The sequence below is a fragment of the Squalius cephalus genome (assembly GCF_949319135.1).
Source record: "Squalius cephalus genome assembly, chromosome: 13".
NCBI lineage: Eukaryota > Metazoa > Chordata > Actinopteri > Cypriniformes > Leuciscidae > Squalius > Squalius cephalus.
In genome coordinates, this window is record NC_137134.1 from 37,007,944 (window position 1) to 37,031,990 (window position 24,047).

At 38.5% G+C, this 24,047-nt stretch overlaps 1 protein-coding gene across 3 annotated transcripts in view; it reads right to left on the bottom strand.

Moving 5' to 3' along the window:
• Window positions 1-781: 781 nt before the first annotated feature.
• LOC307170061 (uncharacterized protein) overlaps window positions 782-24,047 on the bottom strand; it is a 128,398-nt gene continuing 105,132 nt past the window's right edge. Inside the window, exons 1-5 of one of the 3 annotated variants that reach the window (XR_013823275.1) lie at window positions 8,876-8,939; window positions 7,915-8,109; window positions 3,001-3,560; window positions 1,230-1,321; window positions 782-877 (exon numbers count right to left, since the gene is read on the bottom strand). Coding sequence is in view for 1 of the 3 variants with exons in the window: in XM_079891063.1 (XP_079747189.1) it covers window positions 1,260-1,321 (62 nt within the window). In the remaining 2 variants the exon portion in view is untranslated. Of the gene's footprint in view, window positions 878-1,229; window positions 1,322-1,829; window positions 2,493-3,000; window positions 3,561-7,914; window positions 8,110-8,875; window positions 8,940-24,047 lie in introns of those variants that run through there. The other 2 variants (XR_013823276.1, XM_079891063.1) reach the window with 2 other exon arrangements.

Genomic DNA, 24,047 nt, shown 5'->3' on the forward strand with positions numbered 1-24,047 from the left:
GAAGTTTAACTGGTAACAAGATACACTCAAAATCACAACATCGCAAAAAGTTTATTTCCCCCAGTTTGTTAAAGATTGCACTGGGGACAATAAACCGAAAAGAGTAGCACTTTTGAATGAAGGATTTTACAAGACCAATGATAGATTATCAAAAACGAGCCAATTATGGTTTAAAACCGCAAAACAACTATAAAACAACCTTTCAGAAATAAGGGTAAAACAGTTACTGATGAGGACAGACAGTCGTCTCATTCCCTCTGTCATGTGTGAGGGGAAATTTGCTAGGCATTTATAGAGAAGTTTAAACCATGGAAATCCCCAAACACAATGATATTTGACATGGAAGCCCTGAACCGCAACGTAAAAAAAAAAAAAAAAAATGCTATCATTTCGAGATTAAAGTCGAAATGTTGCGAAAATAAAGTCGAAATGTTGCGAGAATAAAGTCGAAATGTTGTGAGAATAAAGTCGAAATGTTTCGAGAATAAAGTCGAAATGTTTCGAGATTAAAGTCGAAACATTAATTTTAAAGTCAAAACATTAATTTTAAAGTCGAAACCGATTTTTTTTTTTTTTTTTGACAGAATTTTTTTTTTTTTTACGTTGCGGTTCATATTTCATGGGTTTAAGATGTGACAAATTATTAAATGATTTATTCTCAATGCAAGAAGAATAAGCACACAATAAAACGGGACAATGAATGTTTTTTTTGATAAAATTATTAATACTTGAAGCAAATAAAAAAACGAAAACAAATCAGACACGTTTCTCTCTTTATAGAGGTTATGCATTGACGTCACTTTCCCGCGGGAACACACTCCCCTCATCCGGACTGAGTGTCGAAGAGCTTCTGCGGGACTGGATTTAATAGAGGAAACTGTGAAAACAAGAGTGAAACAAACGATTATCAGTTTGAACTAAAGGGAATAAAAGTGAAGAAGGCCAGTTGCAAAGCTACATTATATCTTACACACAGTAGACAATATAAGACAGTATATCTTACATCTGCGCTTTCTAACTACACTGTAAGAATAACTAGTTGTTTTAAAAACAACAAAGAACAAGTTAAAAAATAACTTCATAAAAGTGTGAACAAACAACAAGTAGTACATAAGCAGTTTAAGAAAACTGAACATAAAATTAAACTCATAATAAAGCATAATGATATAATTTATATCAAGAATAAAACGTTTAGATATGGTCCATCTTTGAGTTGATGTGAATCTCACCGTTGAAACTACTGGTCTTGAAGATGAACTTTATTCACCGTGACAAACTGAGATGATGTTTCTTCGTCCTGTCGCTCGCTGTGGCTGCCCAGCTGAAAAAAACAAACCATCACAGAAGTTCTAATTGGTTTCCACCAAAAATTAGAGAATGTAGACCTGTATGATGCTTCTGAAATAAGTCATTTGTAGATTTGTTAGTATGACTTTTCTTATACATCACGTAGCCTACAGTCTGTATAAGTGTATGATTTAAAGTCCCTGTAAAGTCAAAATTAAGTATGTGTTCGGAGTTTGTCACACCACAGAAAAATGTTATTAGCCACCCAGCCAAATTTGAATGATAAAAAAAGCCGGTAAGTACATAAAATAAGCTATAAAAATCTTGAAAAAATGAGCATTAGTCTCTGCTCTCAAACGCTGGGGGCGTGTCCTGCGCTGAAACCACGCCCACTCGCGGGAAAGCTGCCGTCGCCACACTCAACTGTCACAGCTACAGCCGCAATGGATGCTCCTAGCAGCTTAATTTGTTTTACAAAGCCATACATGTTCGAGCCTGGACTACCTACTATAATTATAACATAAGCACAAAAGGCAACTTACACTCATTGGTGGGCACGCACTGCTGACGATGGCACCAGTTGTCGGCGCGACGGAAGGATGAACGCCGAGGCGGGAGATAGTCAGTTTGGCCCCATTCACCAGTAACAGCGGATTATCAGTGAATCCCAGTTGTCTCCGACGAAAGTTTATAAAACTATATCCCGTGTAAAATGATCACTACAGAGGCGAGTGTTGGTGGTGATCCTCAGCTCTCCATCAAGGTGGCTCTACACAAAATTAATCCACCTCTTCTTGGTGTGATCGTTTTTCGGAAATTTAAATAAGGACACCGATCTGTTTTGTACGTGATTGCATCCAGGTAGTACGCATTTCCGTGACGAAGGCATAGCTAGCAAGCTGTAGTAACTAATAGTACTAACAGTAACTCGCGATTGAGCAGCGAACTGATGTGAATGTGTTTTATTTATATTGTTAGGGGAGGGGCCAGCGGCAGGGGCTCCAGTGCATCATCAAGTAGGGGCGTGTCCAGGAGCTCAGGGGCTCCAGTGCGTCATCAAGCCCCCGTTTTAGCCCCGCCCAAAAAATCCTGAACACAGCAATGGTGAAAAACTCTTTAACGGTCTAACTCCACAGTTCAGCACTTCACAGTTCACAGTCTTTGTAATATGTTTTAGCAATACATTTCTAACATTTATAATGTCTTTAGAATTTTTTTTTGCGCAATTTTCCTACGGACAAAATTGCGATTGTTAACTCATGATTTCTGTTCTGTCTGTGCGCACCAATCTTGCACTTCTATCTCCTCCTCAACCAGACCACCTAGAGACTTCGGGTTTTCGGCATTATGTTAAGGAAGGTCTAATCTCGGGAACGCACAAAAAAAAAAAAAAAAAAAAAAAAAAAAAAAAAAAAAAAACCTTAAAAAGATTTACTATCTCTTAGTGTTGTGATCCCATGACGTCAGAAAATTGCGCTAAAACACTCACTGAGTTTTTATTACTTGTTTAGAATTGCCTTTACAGGGACTTTAACTTTTTCCGATGGTCTAGTGTTAAAAAAAAAAAAATTGCAATATCGATTCGCAATACTTGTAGAATCGCAAATCTAAAAATAAAAAATAAAAAAATAAAAATTGCAATACATATTGTATCGGCACCCAAGTATCGTGATAATATCAAATCGGGAGATAGGTGTATCGTCCCAGCCCTACTGTTTATGATTCCTACTAGTCATGCAGTTTCTCTCCAGTGTGGATCTTCACGTGATTCTTAAGGTGTCCTTGTTGTGCAAAACTCTTCCCACACTGATCACATGTGAAGGGTCTCTCTCCAGTGTGGATCCTCATGTGAACCTTGAAATGATGTTTGTGTGCGAAACTATTCCCACACTGATCACATGTGAACGGTTTCTCTCCAGTGTGGATCCTCATGTGAACCGTGAAATTATGTCTGCGTGTGAAACTCTTTCCGCACTGAACACATGTGAACAGATCCTCTCTAGTGTGGATCCTCATGTGAACCTTGAAATTATGTCTGCGTGTGAAACTCTTCCCACACTGATCACATGTGAATGGTTTCTCTCCAGTGTGGATCCTCATGTGAACCTTGAGACTCTGTTTGTGTGTGAAATTCTTTCCACACTGACGGCAAGTGAAACATTTCTTGTCTCTTTTCAGTAAAGGAATACTCTCAGTCTGTGGGCAAGTTTTTTCTTCTGTTTTGACATGATATTTCTCCTCCTCTTCACTCTCCTCATTTTTCAGTATCACATCTGAAACGAAAGTTAAAAAAATTACACTTTAATTAAATGTAAAGTAAAAGTAGACAACAGCTACACAAAATTATGATCATTTGATGCATTTTTTATAAATCTGTTTCCAGGAATGAGGTATATTGATCTTCTATTTATATTACTTTTAAAACACAAATCCCATGTCTCTGTAGTGAGAACTATTAAATATTTGATCAACTCCACAATTATCTATCATAATATTACCATTAAAAAGCTATACAATAATGCTGCAGCTCTGACAGTCTCTCAGATGGATATTTATTTTACTAAACTTAAAAGTTGAAGTTAGCTAGGAAAGATGGTGCAGGTGTGCTTAGCTGGTCATCTGCTCCTGTTTATTTGGTTTTTATTCCCTTTTTTCTCTCAGAATGTTTTTTCTTTGATTGTTTATGACTGTCAAATGCTTTTGAATATAAGGGTCTGATGATAAGGGTCGGAATCTGTTGATGTTTCAAACATTCATGCATAGAAGGGGCATATAAAGGGAAAATAAAATTGGTCCCAAGATAGAACCCTGAGGAACCCCCCACACACAAGAGGGGCAACAGTAGAAGAACAATCCCCTAAACTTGACTGAAAAAGTGCTATCTTTCAAATAGGAAGAGAACCATTTCAGGGCTAATTTAGCATTTAGACTCTAGAATATCGTCTTCAATATCGTGCAGCCCTAGTTAAAAACATACCTCTTCTCACAGGCTTACAATGGACTTTGATTTTTGATGTTGAATTTTCTGATGGTGTTTTTAATGTAAACTCCTTTTGTCATTTGTTTTGCTGTCTTTCTTGTTTTTAGATATTTATCCTGTTGTACAGTATAATGGCCAACTACTGTTGCTTTTATTGTGCTATATAAAAAATAAAAAAAAATTTAATTTATTGATTAGCTGCCCATTTTTCACTCATGAAAAATCTTTTTCATTTTACAAAAATTTCCTTTCATTCCATTTCCTCATTTTTAAAAACAGTGTTTCTTAAAATGGTGACAACCAGGAAGTGACATCATTTGAACTCTTTCTAGATTATGATGGGAAAATATAAAGGGAAAATAAAATTGGTCCCAAGATAGAACCCTGAGGAACCCCACACACAAGAGGGGCAACAGTAGAAGAACAACTCACTCGGGTCTAGTCTGTCCAAAGGACATTGTTCCAGGAGTCTTGTGGTTGGTTCAGATGCAACTTTGCAAACCAAAGCTGTGCTTCTTTTTAGAGAAAAGAGGCTTTCTCCTGGCAACCCTTCCACAGAAGCCATACTTGTTCAGTCTTGTTCTAATTATACTGTCATGAACTTTAACATGCTAGCGATGGATTTTAAATTGTTTAGAAATGGTCTTGTAACCCTTCCTAGATTTATGGGCACACACAATTGCTTCTCTAAGGTCACTGACTAATTGCTGATGTCTTTAGTCTTTGGCATTGTTTTAACACAAACCTGAAGGCTCCCGACAAGCAAACTACCAAAAAATTCAGTTGGTCACGCTGGCTGATGATCAATTAATCAAAAGCATTTGATTAGCAGGGCCTAACTGCTTCTAACCCTCTTATTTCCAATGGAAGCAGTAGGGCTGGGAGAGAAAAAAAAAAAAAAAAAAAAAAATCGATTCACCTAGCTATCGCGATTATTTTTATTTTTTTTTACAATTCTAAAATAGTTTTTTTATTACAGAATCGATATTAATTCAAATTCAATTGCTTTATTTTTGTCCTTGCTTGTAGATGAGTTTGACAGAACTTAGCCACTTTCGTTCCAACAGAGGATGAAATGTGTCGTTATCTTTGAGTGTTGAGTGACTTAAAGGAGAACTTGGTAACTTTTTTAACTTAATAAAACTGTCTAGAATTCATTTGGATGGTTAAACAACCTGTTCTGGTGATATTGGTGACTTTCCCCACTCCCCCCAGCGTTCCCAGGTGGAAAACCAACCTTGCAACTTGGGGACTACCGTCCCGGCAAGATAGAAATTGGAAGTCTCGTGAGAAGCGAGAACGAGCGCGAAACACGAATTGCTTTACGGCAATTCGACATAAGCACACACGCATGTATGATGTATTACCAGATTACCCACCTCGGTAGACATAGCTCCACACGATACAGTTGGCTTGCTCCAATCAAAACAAACGCACATGAGCAGCGGTAGAGAGGGGGAGGAGGCCGCCGCAAGTGAGTTTTTTACGACCGTGTTGTGAAATATACGCCCCCCCCACAGCTGTAGGGGGAGCTCGTGGGGAAAACATGCGACAACAAAAGGAAAAATCAGCGAAGAAGTGACTAGAGTTCGCTAGAGTTGCCGAGTTCTCCTTTAATATCCCAAGTGGATGCGTGGAAGAGATGTGAGACTGAACGCACTGAAAAGCCCTCGAGCTGCTCATATGCTGAGAGAGAGATAAGACAGTAAAGCAGCACAATTCATCTTTAAAAGACTGTGATCTCCATTGAAACACCCATGCAATCTTTCATTTCATCTGTCTGTTAAACTTTGACAAAATCATATCACAATATTCAAAGTTGTGTTGGCGCTGCCGCTGACCCGGAGAGTTGTCATGAAACCGTTTCACAAACAGTCTTGATAGTGAGTAATAGGTCAAATTAGGGCTGGGCGATATATCGCATGACATTGTTAGGCGCATCTCGTCAGTAAAGCCGGTTCCTTGATTAGTAGTAAATTGCCATCACCTGCTTTCAGATGGAGCGGCATTTACTACACAGAGCCGTAGTTAACTGACAAGCTGAGCCATATCGCATTAATATCGCCGACGTATCGCCTGCGATAATTAATGCGATATGGCTCAACTTGTCAGTTAACTACGGCTCTGTGTAGTTAATGCCGCTCCATCTGAAAGCAGGTGATGGTGCAAATTAAACAAAGAAAAATTCAAAACTCTTTTAGTTACAGTGTCTGTCTACATTACTACTAACAATGGTTATAATATTAATCCCATGATAGTAATAGCCATATATTGTAAAACAAATGCACTGAAAAATAAAGGAAACTTTCATAATTAGTTTTGTACTAATTTCTATACTTGAAAGAGAATATTTCTATACTTCACATTAAAGATGTGATTGGGCTAGCCCAGTGTCAATCAAGAAAAGAACCAATGTGGGCCGCTGATCTACGTGTTTCATGGGGTATCAGAAAAAAAAACTAACCCCGACTTTTTTTTTGACCAATGCATTACACACTAATTACGCACTAACCCAGCAATTAAGCAAAACAAAACGAATGGGCCGCCGATGTACGGGTTTTATGGGCCGTTAAGACAAAAAACAAAACAAAAAAGTATGAGATGTATCGGTCCAAAAAGCACGTCGGCCCACCGGGAATCTCCCGGTAGTCCCGATGGCATTAGCCTACATGCCTGGACAACACAAAACAAAATCCTACCTGTAGCCTTTCACCATCCACTTATTTAGCTGCTGTCGCATCAATTGACATGCCATCTCCTTTCCCCTCTTTCTATTTTTATTTTTAGCCCCCGACAGCTTTTTTGTGTGATCCATCTTTTTCGACGACAATTCACTTGTTTCTGCTCGCTCAGCACTCACGGCGCCCGCGCCCGCGCGCGATATCATCCCGCCCTCTTCTATGTCAGAATAATGACACTGGCAACATCGCTGTGTGTATCTGACAGGACAGTTAACATTGTAAGCTAACTTACCTCAGGCTTGCTTTCCGACGTGCGGCTCTTTGTTCGGCAGTGTGTCCACTTGTCAGACTCACGGTGTAAAAGACTTTGAAAACAACTCTGTCCTACTCTGACTCGGATTGGCTGTCAGGTTTCGGCATTAGGAATGATGATTGTTTATTTAAAGCTGCGAAGATTATGTTAACTATAGAGATATAGCGGGTAAATGCTGGCCATGACCACGACCCCCCCACCCCCCAATAAATATTTTCTCATCGGATCTGCACAAATCACATAGGTGACCCATTTTGGTTTTAAAACGGCGAGTTTCGCCGAAAGGTGAGGAGTTTTCATGCCTGATATTGTATCGGCACCGACGTATCGTGATAGTATCGAATCGTGAGATAGGTGTATCGTCCCAGCCCTGGGAAGCAGTAAGGGTGTACTAAGTTTTTCACTCATGGCTTCTTCATGTTGGCCTAGTTTTAGTTGAATAATGACCTACCTAATTTTAAGACCTGAAAAATCTATATTTTTTTTATACCGATATGTAAAACCATAGATTTCTAAAGTGTGTAACTTCTTTTTCACATGACTGTAGAAAAAGTCTATGTTTTGTCCTACTACAAACACTAAATCTGATGAACTGCTTTATAACCTTAATGTTCTTCAGCCTCACTAATGAAGAATCAGGAATAAACACCAACCTCTTTGTTCTTCAGTGTGTTTCATTCTGCAGTGTTCTGGATCTCTCATGTTCTCACTGTCCTTCAATAAACTCTGTCTTTGCAGATTTCAGCTCTTCCTGATGGTTTGATGCTCGTCTTCACTTGTAGCTGATGGGAATATTCCAGCATTTATTGGTGAATTGCAGTGGGAGCAGCTTCACTGAAGGAGGAGATCTGGCAAAATCAAGAATAAATCAGTTTGTTTTTATACTAAAGTATTAAAACTATCCATCTAGTAAAGTAACTTTTAAGTAAATAAAAGGCTAAGTATTTTATACTTATTCATTTTTATTTCTAAGAATATAATCCACATACTTTATTCCTACGTTTATCTAACCTCTCATTAACATAAATGTTGTAGACAGAAAAGAAGGTACAATTAACAGATGCCAAATAAAAATGTATGAATAAATAAAATAAAATAAATTAGAAAACAAACTTAGAAAAAATGTGTAAATTTAAAAGAAAAAATAATGCAGACTGAATTTAACTTAACTTGTTTTGGTTTTATTTGACACACGATTTATCACAGATTAATTAAATAAATGATGTTATGAAACGTATTTATATCGCCAAAAGTGTAAGCGCGGAAAAATGGAAGTCATAAGAATACAGATCCTATTTATTTTGCGTTAGTGAAGCTGCAGTTTCACAATACATGAATTACACTTGCGAATAACAGTAAAATGCTGCAAATATTTTTTTCCTTCACTTGAAAGGCGATTTACACCTTTACAAATCTTCTCTTGCAAATTGCAAATTGATTTTACGCTTGCAATCGTAAGTACACTTTCACAAATCAAACCCTGCAGCGATTCTTTATGACATCATATTACCTTCATAGTTTGTGGGCTGTATGAGAGCTAGATCAACATTAGAATAACATACTGATCATATTCTAACATTTCATCATTGATTTGTTTTATGTACATTTGCTCACCTATCTAATAAAAGTACATGGCGTCTCAAGTCGTGTGCTTGTTTTAGTTCTCATTTCCCAAAGTCTGCTTGCCATGGTTCATAAAGTTTGAACGAAACAACAGCGTAATGAGACCCATTAACCATAGTAACTTGTCCATGTGAATCTAAATAACGTTATAGTTCCTAAAACTGCATTCATAACACAGTAGATTGCTAATTTCTTACCATTTTTGTATATGAAGAGAAACGGGCAAATCATAAAACCACCTTTAAAAATAACTATTTTAGTTAGCAGAGACACAAATAGCTCCTGTGAAAACCAGTCGTAAATGTTGCTTTAACAAACGGTCTTACCAACGAACTATCGAGAACTATTTACCTCAGAAGACTCACTCCACACTGACTGAACTGAAGGAGGAGCGCGCGCTGGTGATGTCGTCATCACCGCGAGACGAGAGCAAAACGCGCGAAATACTGTTTAAAACGGCAGAACATCTGTAGTATAAAAACAACATGTAAACCAAAAATAAGGGTAAAATAGTTACTGGTGAAGACAGACAGTCTTATTCCCTCTTGTCATGTGTGGCATTTTTCAATAAATTAAAACATGGAAAGCTCCAACACAATGATTATATTCCATGGCTTTTAGAAGTAACTACAATTATGAGATGATTTATTCTTGATGTAAGAAGCAGCAGCAGACAATAAAAAGGGCGAATGAATGTTTTTGATACAATTATTTATTGGCTACTTGAAGCAAATAATAAAAAAAGTGAAAACGAATAAATTAATTTCTCTCTTTATTGACTAACAAGATAGTAAAGCATCTCAAGAGAATAAAAGTGAAGGTCAGTTGCAAAGCTACATGACAGTATATCTTACATCTGTGTTTTTTTAAAGGGGTCATATAATGGTACATGCACTTTTACAAGTTAATTGTACTGAAATGTGTGTTGGCAGTTCCTGTACACAACCATCATAAAATGATAAAAATCCATCCAGTTTTTTTTTATTTTCCTTATATGTTTGACCCTCTCTGAAATCAAACCGTTCGATTTTGTGACGTCACAAAATCGACGCCCCTCCCACGATTGTTGATTGACAGCAGCGTTTCAACACAGACCCGCCCTCGCTCGTGAGCATAGACAGTGCATTTGCTGGAGCAGAATGGCGTCTAAGCGATTGTGGTGTTCTTTTCTTGGGTGTAATAAGGAACACAGCAGTCATTTTGATGTTCCTAAATCCGAACCGCTGAAGATGCAGAGTTTTGTTTTCGAAGGGAATATTCCCAAAGCATTGACCACGATCAACGTCCACGCTTTCATGTTTGCGTGAATCATTTCACACCAGACAGCTTTCTGCTCCTGAAAAAAGGATCGGTACCAACTATTCGTGTTCCTGCTGAACCTCCAGAAGAAGTGAGTGTAACGTTTTATTAACCTTTATATTAATATTTATCTTCGCAAATCGCTTGCTGCACTCTTCACGATGAATGCGGCTGTTTACACTCAGTGTACATTACGGCATGTTTTCTATGTACGACGTTCTCAATATAATTCATAATCCCACGTTTATAATGAACACCACGTTATGGTTATTGTGTTATTATTAAAAACGGTGTCCGCACAGAACAGAGGGGCGGGGTGAGCAAAGCTCATTATCATTTAAAGACACATGCACTCAAACGGCGTGCTGAAAACAGAGCTGTTTTTGACCAGGTAAAATGAGTGTTTTCTTACAATACTAATGAGAATTTTTAATTAAAGTATATTACAAACTTTTAATTTAGACCCTAAAGAATCATATTAGCTTGTACAAAAATGGCATTATATGACCCCTTTAAATACACTCCAAGTGGAAGAATAATTAGTTCCCTAACCCTACTTTTTTTAAATAAAAGTGTAAACAAACTACAAGTGAAAGTACAAGAAAACTGGACATGAAATGAAATTCATAATAAAGCATAATGATAAAATTTATATCATGAAGCAAATAGATATATAAGAATACAACTTTTAGATACTGTCCATCTTTGAGGTGATCTGAGTCTCACAGTTAAAGGAACCGTATGTAAGATTGTGGCCAAAACTGGTACTGCACTGCGGTGTAGCGTTTTGAATGTTCATTTACATGACAATGGTGTTTTGGGTGCCTTAAAACGTAAACTTTAGAAAACAGGTTTCAAAGTTTAAGTTCTTGAAAACAATACAGTTAGGCATATCTTATTGTAAACTACAAAAACGTGAATTTGTGAAAACCATGGACTGTAAATATGCACGTTTCCATTTTTAGTACATCTTTGTCGTGTAAACGTACCCTCACATTGAAGAGATTTTATTGCTCGACAGTACTATTGTTACATTTGGTGAGGATCCGGCTTCACACTTGAAAGTGCTGGATCTGAAGATGATCTACTTCAGGGTTCACCAATCTCGGTCCTGGAGGGCCGCTGTCCCTGCAGAGTTTAGCTCCAACCAGCTCCAACACACCTGTTTGAAAGTTTCTAGTATGCCTAGTGAGACCTTGATTAGCTGGTTCAGGTGTGTTTAATTGGGGTTGGAGCTAAACTCTGCAGGACAGCGGCCCTCCAGGACCGAGATTGGTGAACCCTTGCTGTGATTGTTTTTTGTGTGACTGTGTAGAGAAAATGCTTGACTGAAGCTCTTCCCACATGCAGTGCAGTGATACGGCTTCTCTCCAGTGTGGATCCTCTCGTGTTGTTTCAGATGTCCTGACTGATTGAATCTCTTGTCGCAGTGTGAACACTTGTAAGGTTTCTCTCCAGTGTGAATTCTCTGGTGCCGTTTCAAATCTGCCGTTGTAATAAAACACTTCCCACATTCAAAGCACACATGTACTTTTTCACCAGTGTGTATTTTCTGATGAACCTTAAAATTTTGCAGATCATAAAAACTCTTTCCACACAAAGAACATGAATGTGGTTTCTCCTGTGAATGAACTGTCAGGTGTCTCTTCAGGGCTGAAGTCCTCAGAAATGTTTTGCCACATTGATCACATTTATGCAGTTTCTTTCCAGTGTGGATGATCATGTGTGTCTTAAGGGTTCCCTTTTCTACAAAACTCTTCCCACACTGATCACATGTGAACGGTTTCTCTCCAGTGTGAATCCTCATGTGAACCTTGAAATTCTTTTGGTGTGTGAAACTCTTCCCACACTGATTACATGTGAAAGGTTTCTCACCAGTGTGGATCCTCATGTGAATTTTGAGACTCTTTTGGTGTGCAAAACTCTTCCCACACTGATCACATGTGAATGGTTTCTCTCCAGTGTGGATCCTCATGTGAACCTCGAGACTTTGTTTATATTTAAAACTCTTTCCACACAAAGAACAGGAATGTGGTTTCTCCTGTGAATGAACTAACATGTGGCTCGACAGGCCTGTAGCCCTCGAAAATATTCTGCCACATTTATCACAATCGTACGGTTTCTCTCCAGTGTGGATCTTCATGTGTTCCTTTAGGTGCACTTGTTGTGTGAAACTCTTCCCACACTGATCACATGTGAACGGTTTCTCTCCAGTGTGGATCCTCATGTGAACCTTCAGACTCTTATTGAATGTGAAACTCTTTCCACACTGACGGCAGGTGAAACATTTCTTTTCTCTTTTCAGTAAAAAAATACTCTCAGTCTGCGGGCAAGTTTTTTCTTCTGTTTTGACATGATGTTTCTCCTCCTCTTCACTCTCCTCATTCTTCAGCATCACGACTGAAATGAAAGCAGAAAAGTTCAATTTTAAAGTCATGTCACATGTTCTTAACTATTTTCGGGAAGTTTTGAGTTGTTTCCAAATGATAGGCTTTTGGGTGGACTTGTCCATGCCTATTTTCTAAATGGCCCAGCTATAGATATCCAAAGGCCAAAGTCAATTTTTCTTTGATAATTATTGACCAAGAGAGTCCTGAGAATTGTGCCGCAGTGGCTTTATCGAGGTTGAGGCAAAAATCTAGAGCTAGTTTGAGAAAGTTGCTTTTTGAGATACTCTCCAATATTTAACAAACAATTCGATTGACAAAGTCGGTCAGAATGTGGAGTTCAACCATGCGGTATGTATGCTGTGGGCGTGTGCTTCATCTTCATTGGCCACCACTGGCCGCGTTTTTCTAGATACGCGAATGTCCTCAAAGGCCGTCTTGGCACCTTAAACGAAGACAACGCATGCCAATTTTAAAATAAATCAGACTTAGGGTTTTTTTCCAAGTCAATCAGACTGCGTGCTTTTTCACACAACTACAGAATGAGCCCTTAGACAAGCGTGCAGAGTTTGGTGAAAATATCTCATTCCGTCATTCCGTTCATGAATTATAGCCATTTTAGCGAGTTATAGCCACTTTGAACGTTTTGGCGGCCCTTTGAGACTGTAAATCTTTTTTTGACAATTGTTGATAATCAGAGAATCTTGCTGCACTGGTTTGGTTCCGATTGGGCCAAAAACCTAGGACTAGTTTGCAAAAGTAGGTTTTCCAAAAAATCCCAAATACCCGAGAATTTAGATTGTATCCAAGGCAACGATATAAGACACTTGAGCCTACGCCTGACGGTTTAGGAGTTTTGACCGCTGTAGCGCCCCCGTCAGGCCGATCGGGGCGAGCATTGGTGACGTTATAGATGGTGTGAGTACTACCAGCCCTCAAAGTTTCAAGTCTCTATGACTTACGGTTTGGTCTGACCGATCAGTTTTAGGTGAGAATGCTGATCGTTAGAAATTTTAACAATTACAGTTGGGTTTCAGCGCTACGTAGGGCTGTGCCGGTAAACTTGCCAACCGCATCACCGACAAAACACTTTTCTTTTTTTATGTGAATGCTCTTTTACATGAATATTATGACAGGAGTGACGCAGAAAGCTTTGTTTACAAAATAAGTAATAGGTTAGCAATTAAATGTTACATCGCTGCCATGGAAACGTTTGGATTCATGACGAATGAGTTGTGCGTGAGCCCATAATTAAAGATTTTAGTCTGTTAGTCTGTTATGAGCAAGAGATGGAGAGGAGGAGCGCTAGAGTAAAACCCTGCCCTCTGTTCAATATTCCTTTTCACTGGGAAATACGTCACAACACTGGAGAAAAGTCGTTTGCAACTTCCGGTTCACGCGGACTTTAACGTCTAAATCACTCCAAATCATGTAACGTGACCGTCGTAAAATGCAGTATACTGATTGTTTAATTGTTTGATTGTTTAATGCAATACTGTGTTTTAAATTGTGCAAATAGATCCACAGTTCCAGTTCTCGAAAGTACATCTCAAAATTGTGAAGATTGCAATTCAGATCGTGGATCGTGATTGTTTGTTGTGAGATTGTGATTTTTTTGTGACATTTTGAGAGAGTTACAAAAATAATGAACAAGATATAACATAAATGTAAAATAAAAAGGCTCAGATAATAATTATTTTGGTCTTCTAATATTGTCAACTAGAGAATGTTTTGTATTTGTATATATTTTGTACCCTGCGCATAGAAAGTGTCTTTTACATTATTTATTGGTTTAACTATGTTTTTTCCTACTACAAACACTAAAACTCGAATGAACTACTTTCTATCCGTATTGTTCCTCATCCTCACTAATGAAGAATCAGGAATAAACACCAACCTCTTTGTTCTTCAGTGTGTTTCATTCTGCAGTGTTCTGGATCTCTCATGTTCTCACTGTCCTTCAATAAACTCTGTCTTTGCAGATTTCAGCTCTTCCTGATGGTTTGATGCTCGTCTTCACTTGTAGCTGATGGGAATATTCCAGCATTTACTGGTGGATTGCAGTGGGAGGAGTTTCACTGAAGGAGGAGGAGCGTCACTGAAGGAGGAGGAGCTTCACTTATGGAGGAGGAGCTTCACTGACGGAGGAGGAGCAGATCTAACAAAATCAATAAGAAAACTATTACTGAGTTTATGTTTGTCTGCAAAAAAAAAAAAGAGAGCAAAAAAGGCAAGATTAGGGGCTTTTGCACCAGAGGAATCTTTTCATAGTTCCTAAAACTTTTTGCGGAAGTTCCCGGACTTTGGCGTGTTCGCACCGCAGGAACTAGGAACGATTTTAGTTCTAGGAACTCCTTTTGGAGGAACTAATTTACTCCTACTTCAGAGTCGGTCTCCGTTTGCGACTTCATTAGTCTACGACAGGTCTAGGAATGTGAGCGCTGTGAGTTCAGTCGTTCTCAACGCCGTCAAAATAAAAGTCACAACAACAAGCGCGGCTTACGTCACTTCAGAGTTCCTACTTATGCAAATTTTAGGGTTGGTGATGTCACTAACCCGGGACGTAGCTCATTGTAGTCCCTACCAGTCATTTGTTGTAGTCCTTAAAAAGCGATTTCTTTAAAAGTAAATATCTCCCTTTGCTTTGAACTTTGAGCGTTGTAACTTTGCAGATGTTGTTTATGCTCAAACAGCAACATTACACACTAACTAAAGTTAGAAAAGTGAAATCATAATCAACCACCTCTTTAAGGTCATTTCGCAATTTCCATCATCATTCAATAACCAGCCACAAACCCACCAAAATGTAAATCAGATTCACAATAGCAGTGTTTGTTATGATTGTTAATATTGATTAGATAATCATCAAGTAGGGGGATTATCGTTATATTGAGATATCACAATATAAAAATGTGACAATATGTAGCGTTGATGTAAACGAGATGATTCGTAAAAAAGAATTAGTTTTATTCAAGGCTCAGCTTACTGTATAAGGTATATTTCAACTAAAAATGTAAATCCTGTCATGTACTCACCCTCATGTCGTTTCAAACTTCCAAAAAAAAAAAAAAAAAAAAAAATTATGAAACCTTATGGATTTCTGTCCCTCCATTTAAAGTCCATTCCTCTAAAACTTGTATAATGTTGAATATAATGTATAATAATGCAATGGGGGGGATATGTGTGTATACTGATAATATAAAATAACAATAATATTATTTTAATAAAAAGTAATTAAAAAAAACTCTTTATTTTGGCTTAAAATAAGTATTGTGAGTTCTGTATCACGTTTTGTATCGAATCGTGACACAAGTGTATTGTTACACCCCTATCATCAAGTGTTCGAAAATAGAAACAAATAAAGTGTGAGAGTATACATACAATATATGTGCCTTTGTGTAGACATATCAAGATGGCAATCTTTAAACATGACTGTTTGGATTTAATCATTTGTTAATTTCAACATTTACTACTACATTACATTTGAAAGATTTATCAATTAACATTAATGAATGGATTATGAAGGATATAGGATATAATTAATATTTAAACAGTACAGTACATTTTCATGGTTCAGTATACTGTTTGGCAATTTTTGTAATAAAGTTTAGCACTATTTTATGCGTCATGTTTGTTTTCATTCAGTGTGCATTTTGGAAACTATTTAAAAATCCAATATAGTTCGACCTCTAATAAACGCTGTTATGAAGCTTACAATATCTTGCCAGATGTCACAATACCGAATTGTGTCGTTTGCTCAAATCTGTTGACAATAAAATGAGCTTAATGTGTCAATTTACAGATCTGAAGACATCAGCATAATCAATGAGGAGAAAACAGGATCTATTGACATGAAATAAAGAGGCTTTTCAGCTGCTCTGATAATAGTGATGAGCCATAGACTATCAATACTCATTCAACAAGAATATAGAGAACACAAGAATGATACAGAAAATATATAACAACAGTAATATAAATGTAAATATAAAGACAGCCACTTATGACATTATCAACCCTTGTAATTTGTCCATTGAATCCGATTCCCTAATAACTTCATAACAACAAAGTAGTTCGCTAACATCTTACCGTTTTGTATAGAAAAAAAGAAACAGACACATGATGAAAACCTTTCTGAAAAGACCCCGTAAAATGTTGAGTAAACCGTGTAAACTGTATAGTAGTTACGTGATTTAACGTGTGAACTGTTTACCTCAAAAGACTCAGGAGACGCGCGACGGCGAGAATGGTGACGTCATCACCGCGAGACGAAATAAATGATAGATTATCAAAAACTAATTTTTAAGCATAACTTTTCTCCACTCAACTCTGTGATTTGGAACCAAAAAAATATATATTACGTTTAAAAATAAATCTTTATTTTACAGAAACTGGTACAATATCGGTATAATTTTGGTCAGACAGTTATTTAAGAATAATGAACAATTTACTGTGATTTCCTTAATCATTATAAGATCACTGTAACTACTAAAGATTATGCTGTAGTATTTGATGCCATTCCCAGTGGCCTTATTCAACTTTTATCAGGCATGTTTTTAAAAGTCTCTTCTGCTCACAAATGCTGCATAAAAAAAAAACAGTAATGTTGTGAAATGTTATTACAATTTAAAAAAAAAATATATATATAGTAAAGTATAATTTGTTCCTGTGACCAAAGTTGAATTTTAGCATCATTACTCCAGTCTTCAGTGTCACATGATCCTTCAGAAATCATTCTAATATGATGATTTGATGCTCAAAAAAACAAAACATGGCCCACACCGGACCAAGCTCTATCAATTCAGCGGCTCGCCACGTCGTTCAAGGAGGGCTCCAGTGTGCCCCTCCGGACGTTGCAGAGGGTCAGTACTCCAACTAGGCCTACTGCATATGCGACCTCTACAGCTGTGGCTGATGCCTCAAGTTCCAGCCCATGCGTGGCACTCGGGCCTCATAAACATCAGGGTGGACCAGCGCTGTATCAGAGCCCTGGACCACTGGAAGGACACCAGCTGGGTGAGAGCATGGGTCTGGTTTCAGAGATGAGGGTTATCACAACAGACGCTTCCAACTCCGGTTGGGGAGCCCTGTGCGAGGGCAGGCCTGCCTCCGGCCTCTGGTCGAGCTCGGAGAAACGCCTACACATCAACTGCCTCGAGATGAGAGCAGGTTTTCCAGCCCTAAAAACCTCCTCCCATATTTGGCGGGACACCATGTCTTGGTCCGTACGAACAACATGTCGGTGGTCTCCTACATAAATTGCCAGGGCGGCCTCAGGTCTCCCATAGCCACACAGCTACTGTTATGGGCTCACACCAACCTGCGCTCACTCAGGGCAGCTCACGTGCCGGGCACGATGAACATAGGAGCAGACATGCTATCTCGGGGCAACGTTCCCCCAGAGGAATGGTCGCTCCACCCCCAGATGGTTCACTTGTTGTGGAAAGTCTTCGGCAAGGCAGAGGTAGACCTCTTCGCCTCAGAAGACAACTGTCATTGCTCAATCTTCTTTTCAAAGAGCAGGGTTGCGCTGGCCCACGAATGGCCCAGCCTTCCCCTTTATGCGTTCCCCCTGGTCTCGATGCTGCCCCAGGCCATCGAACAGGTCAGGAACACTAAACACGCAGTCCTTCTTGTGGCCCCCCTCTGGCGAACCCAGATTTGGTTCCCAGAGCTGATACAGCTGTCTACGACAGCTCCGTGGCTGATTCTGCTGAGGAGCGACCTCCTCACGCAGGCAAACAGGACAATCTGGCACCCCCGTCCCGACTTGTGGGCCCTCCATGCATGGCCCCTCAACGGGTACCCCAGAACCTCCCAGAAGGTGTCCTGAATACCATAATGGAGGCTAGAGCTCCGTCCACTAGGCACCTCAACCACCTCAAATGGTCAGTGTTCTCCAGCTACTGTCTAGCCCGGAACCTCGACCCATATATATGCAAAGTACCAATGGTACTCATATTTCTCCAAGACGCGGGACGATCCCCCTCCACGCTCAAAGTGTATGTGGCAGCTATTGCAGCTTTTCACTCACCGGTGGCTGGCTCATCATTGGGTAAAGGCGACCTCATCGTTCGCTTCCTTAAAGGAGCCAGGAGACTTAACCCGCCTCGGCCACCTTCAGTGCCGGCTTGGGAGCTATCCACGGTCCTGCGGGGCCTCAAGAGACCTGCCTTCGAGCCGCTCCAGTCGGCTGACCTAAAGCCCCTCTCTCTTAAAACCGCTCTGCTGTTAGCACTGGCGTCAGTTAAAAGAGTTTCAGTTAAACTTCCTGTCTTGAGTTCGGGCCTAATGGCTCCAAAGTCGTCCTTAAACCAAGACACGGATATGTACCAAAGGTGCTCTCAACTTCGTTCAGAGCCCAGGTTATTTCTCAGCTCTTCCAGTATTGGGAGAAGATAGTGATGCCCTCACGCTCTGCCCCGTCAGAGCCCTGAGAATATATCTGGAGCTTTCTGCCTCTTTCTGACAGTCTGAACAGCTCTTTGTCTGTTTCGGGGGCCGCACCAAAGAGCTGCCGGTCACGAAACTCAGACTATCAAGATGGATAGTAGATGCTATCTCTCTGGCCTACACCTCTCTGGACCTCCAGTGCCCCATAGGTGTAAGAGCTCACTCCACAAGAGGCATGGCTTCCTCTTAGGCATGGTCCAGTGGAGTTCCCATTGAAGACATTTGTGCGGCGGCCGGCTGGTCCGCTCCGTCCACATTTGCAAGATTTTATAACCTAGAGGTTCCCGCTCTGCAGGCAGGAGTTCTCTCTATCTGAGGTCCTGGCTCTTCGGACCCAGGCCCGTGTATGACTCAGACACATCCTGCAGTGGCTTTGCACTATCTATGTGTGTATGATATTCTAGGTCCCTGGCTCTGTCGACCCAGGCCTATGTATGACCCTTGTGCCATACTGAACTTGTGATCGATGAGACATCTCTTCATTTACTGCTACAAACTGATAACGGTCAGATAAGTATGATTTAAACCATGATAATGCAATTCCACTAATGCCAACATAATTTCGAGTCTATTTAAAAGAATGTTGTGGTCAATAGTGTCAAATGCGGCACTAAGATCAAGTAACACTAATAGCGAGACACAACCACGATCGGATGATATGAGCAGATCATTTGTGACTCTAATGAGAGCTGTCTCAGTGCTATGGTACGGTCTAAATCCTGACTGGAAATCTTTGCAGATATCATTTCTTTCGAAAAATGAACATAGTTGTGAAGATACTGCTTTTTCTAGTATCTTTGACAGAAAAGGTAGATTCGAGATCGGCCTGTAATTGACTAATTCTGTAGGATCAAGTTGCGTTTTTTTTAAAAGCGGTTTAATCATATCCAGCTTAAAGTTTTTGGTACGTATCCTAATGACAAAGATGAATTAATGAAATTAAGAAGAGGATCTATGACCTCTGGAAGCATCTCTTTCAGTAGCTTATAGGGTCTAACATACGTTATTGATTTAGATGAATTAACAAGTTTAGTAAATTCTTCCTCTCCTATAGCAAAGAATGAATCAAATTTTTCCTCAGGGAGACTACGATGCACTGCCTGATGCGATACTGTATTAGACGGTTGCATAGTTATAATTTTGTCCCTGATATTATCAATCTTATAAGTAAAGAAGTTCATAAAGTCATTACTGCTGTGCTGCTTGGAAACTTCTGGGGTTGAAGCTTTATTTTTCATTAATTTAGTCACTGTTTCAAATAAATACCTAGGGTTTTGTTTGTTTTCTTCTAATAGGGTTGAAAAATAAGCAGATCTAGCAGCTTTTAAGGCCTCTCTGTATGCAATCGAGCTCTCTTTCCATGAAATGCGAAATACCTCTAGTTTTGTTTTCTTCCAGTTGCGCTCCATTTTTCTGTCTGTTCTCTTAAGGCCCGAGTGTGCTCGTTGTACCACGGTGTTCGACTGTTTTCTTGAATCTTCTTTAAGCGCAACGGAGCAACTGTGTCTAAAGTGCTGGAAAAGAGATAATTAAAAGTTTCTGTCGCAATATCGAGTATTAAACCAACAACAGAACAACAATATACAAGTGCTGTGACCTTTCCCAGTTTCGTCTATGTGATCAGCCCACACAGCCTTCTGGCAAGTGATTTGACTCTTAAGATATTAAAATTAAGAAATTATTTATTCTTGATGCAAGAAAGAGCAGACAATAAAAATGGACAATAAAAGTTTAATATTTGATGCAGCAAATACAAAAAGAAAGTAAAACTGGAAACAAATAAGACAGATCTCTCTCTTTATTGACTAACAAGATAATAAAGCATCTCAATCAGCCTCTTCTTCAGCTTCCTGAGCAAGAACAGTTAGTAAAAAAAAAAAACACTTGTACTTTTAAACATGTAGATTATATTAAGCAAAATTCTATATGCGATATTGCCGCAGAGGCAGCTCAGCAGAGAAGATCTTGGAGCTGTGCAATATCCTTGCAGCACTAAAGTAAAGTTAATACTATATTAGGGAATTATTTCACAACCTTTATTATATACACCTCGGAAATAAACTGAAGTCTGGACCTCAGTGACTTCATAACTGGCTACAGCCGTGGTTGAGGCTGGTTAAGACAAACTAATAGGAAAGAGAGGTGGCATCGCACTTGAAAGTGCTGGAACTGAAGATAAGCTACTTAATGTGAGTTTTTGTGTGACTGTGTAGAGAAGATAACTGAGTGAAGCTCTTCCCACATGCAGTGCATTGATACGGTTTCTCTCCGGTGTGGATCCTCTCGTGTGTTTTCAGGGATCCTGACTGACTGAATCTCTTGTCGCAGTGTGAACACTTGTAAGGTTTCTCTCCAGTGTGAATTCTCTGGTGCCGTTTCAACTCTTCAGCTGTAATAAAAGTCTTCTCACACTCAAAGCACACATGATTTCTTACACCAGTGTGTATTTTCTGATGTCCTTTTAAATTCTGCAGATGTGAATAACTCTTTCCACACAAAGAACATGAATGTGGTTTCTCCTATGAATGAACTGTCATGTGGCTCTTCAGATGTGAAGCCCTAAAAAATGTTTTGCCACATTGATCACATTCGTGAAGTTTCTCTCCAGTGTGGATGATCATGTGTTCCCGAAGGTGTCCTTGTTGTGTAAAACTCTTCCCACACTGATCACATGTGAACGGTTTCTCTCCAGTGTGGATCCTCATGTGAACATTGAGATTCTGTTTGTATGGGAAACTCTTTCCACACTGAGTGCAATTGAAAGATTTCTGAGATCTTCTTTGATGTTTCTCCACTTCATTCACTTCTTCATTTTCATCCATCGGGCCTGAAATTAAAGTAAAAAAAAAAAGCTCAGTAAATCAATAAAAGATAAATGATGTTGTGAAAAAAAATAAAATAAAACCCAGATGTAATAGCAGAAAGTACTGAGTTGTGTTCAAACAACTGAGGTTTTGATGATTTTGATCCATTATGTCCCTGGAATTTTCCATGAAAGGGGTGCATTAATGTACTAGACATTATTTTTATTCACTAGAGTCACAAATCTATAGAGCCCATAATAAAGGGATATTATGATGAAGAATAATATTTCAATGCTTTTGTGTTCCCGCAAAAAAACTTTTTGATACTCGCAAAACCTTAGAGATATTTGCAAGCAAACGTATGTGAAATCGGTTCAGAATAAAGGTGCAAGCTGCACTCCAGTGTGCCACCCTGTATTGTGTAATGTATTGAGACTTGAATTGTGCGTAATACATTTGCTGCATGTAGGTGCCAATACAGTGATGCAATTGATTAATCTTTAAGTTCTTGTTTTTTTTTCATAAGATATTGAACACACACAAAAAATCAATTAAGTGGAAGCTGCCACTGCTGGCTAGTGCTTAAACACTTAATTTAACTACTGTGTCATCATGGCATAAATAGTCAAGTGAACAGCTGCATTTACATTAAGTAGCCTAAATCAGTAAAAGTATCACAATGTATTTCTAATACAGGAACGGCAAATTAGCATGTTACCTTTTACTAAAGAAAATTATTCAATAAATAAATAAATTAATAAATATGCCGCGGTTTAACCCCCCCAATGGTAGACCCAAAGTTACGCTCTTGTTCATCACAGATTATTGAAATAAAAGCCATTATAAAACTTACCTATATCTTGCAGATGTCACAATAGCTGATTGTGTCGTTTGCTCAAATCTGTTGGATAAAATGAGCTTAATGTGTGAATTTACAGATCTGAAGACATCAGCATAATGAATGAGGAGAAAACAGGATCTATTGACATGAAATAAAGAGGCTTTTCAGCTGCTCTGATAATAGTGATGAGCCATAGACTATCAATACTCATTCAACAAGAATATAGAGAATACAAGAATGATACAGAAATATATAACAGTAATATAAATGTAAATATAAAGACAGCCACTGATGACATTATCAACCCTTGTAATTTGTCCATATGAATCCGATTCCCTAATAACTTCATTACAACAAAGTAGTTCGCTAACATCTTACCGTTTTGTATAGAAAAAAGAAACAGACACACGATGAAAACCTTTCTGAAAAGACCCCGTAAAATGTTCAGTAAACCGTGTAAACTTTATAGTGCAGTTACGAGATTTAACGTGTGAACTGTTTACCTCAAAAGACTCAGGAGACGCGCGACCGCGAAAGTGGTGACGTCATCACCGCGAGACGAAATAAATGATAGATTATCAAAAACTAATTTTTAAGCAAAACTTTTCTCCACTCAACTCTGTGATTTGGAACAAAAAATATATTACGTTTAAAAATAAATCTTTATTTTACAGAAACTGGTACAATAACGGTATAATTTTGGTCAGTTATTTAAGAATAATGAACATCTACTGTGAATTCCTTAATCATTATAAGATCCCTGTAACTACTAAAGAGTTTGATGTAGTATTTGATGCCATTCCCAGTGGCCTTATTCAACTTTTATCAGGCATGTTTTTAAAAGTCCCTTCTGCTCACAAAGGCTGCATTTAAAAAAAAAATGTTATTGTGAAATGTTATTACAATTTAAAAAAATAATTGTGAATATACAGTAAAATATAATTTGTTCCTGTGACCAAAGCTGAATTTTAGCATCATTACTTCAGTCTTCAGTGTCACATGATCCTTCAGAAATCATTGGAATATGATGATTTGATGCTCAAAAACGGTTTTTTTTTTTTGTTTTTTGTTTTGTTTTTCAGGATTCTTTGATAGAAAGTTCAAAAGAACAGAAATATAAATCTTTTGTAATATTAATCACTACCGTTCAAAAGTTTGGGATCAGTAAGAAATTTTATTTATTTTTTGGCGGGGGAAAGAAATAAAATAAATCAATTTTATTCAAGGATGAATTAAATTGATAAAAAGTTACAGTAAAGACATTTCTAATATTACAAAAGATTCTATTTCTAATAAATGCTGTTCTTTTTATTTCTATTTAGATGTCTAAAATGGGATCATCAACATGTGAAAAACTACTTAAACCCAAAATTGTATAAATT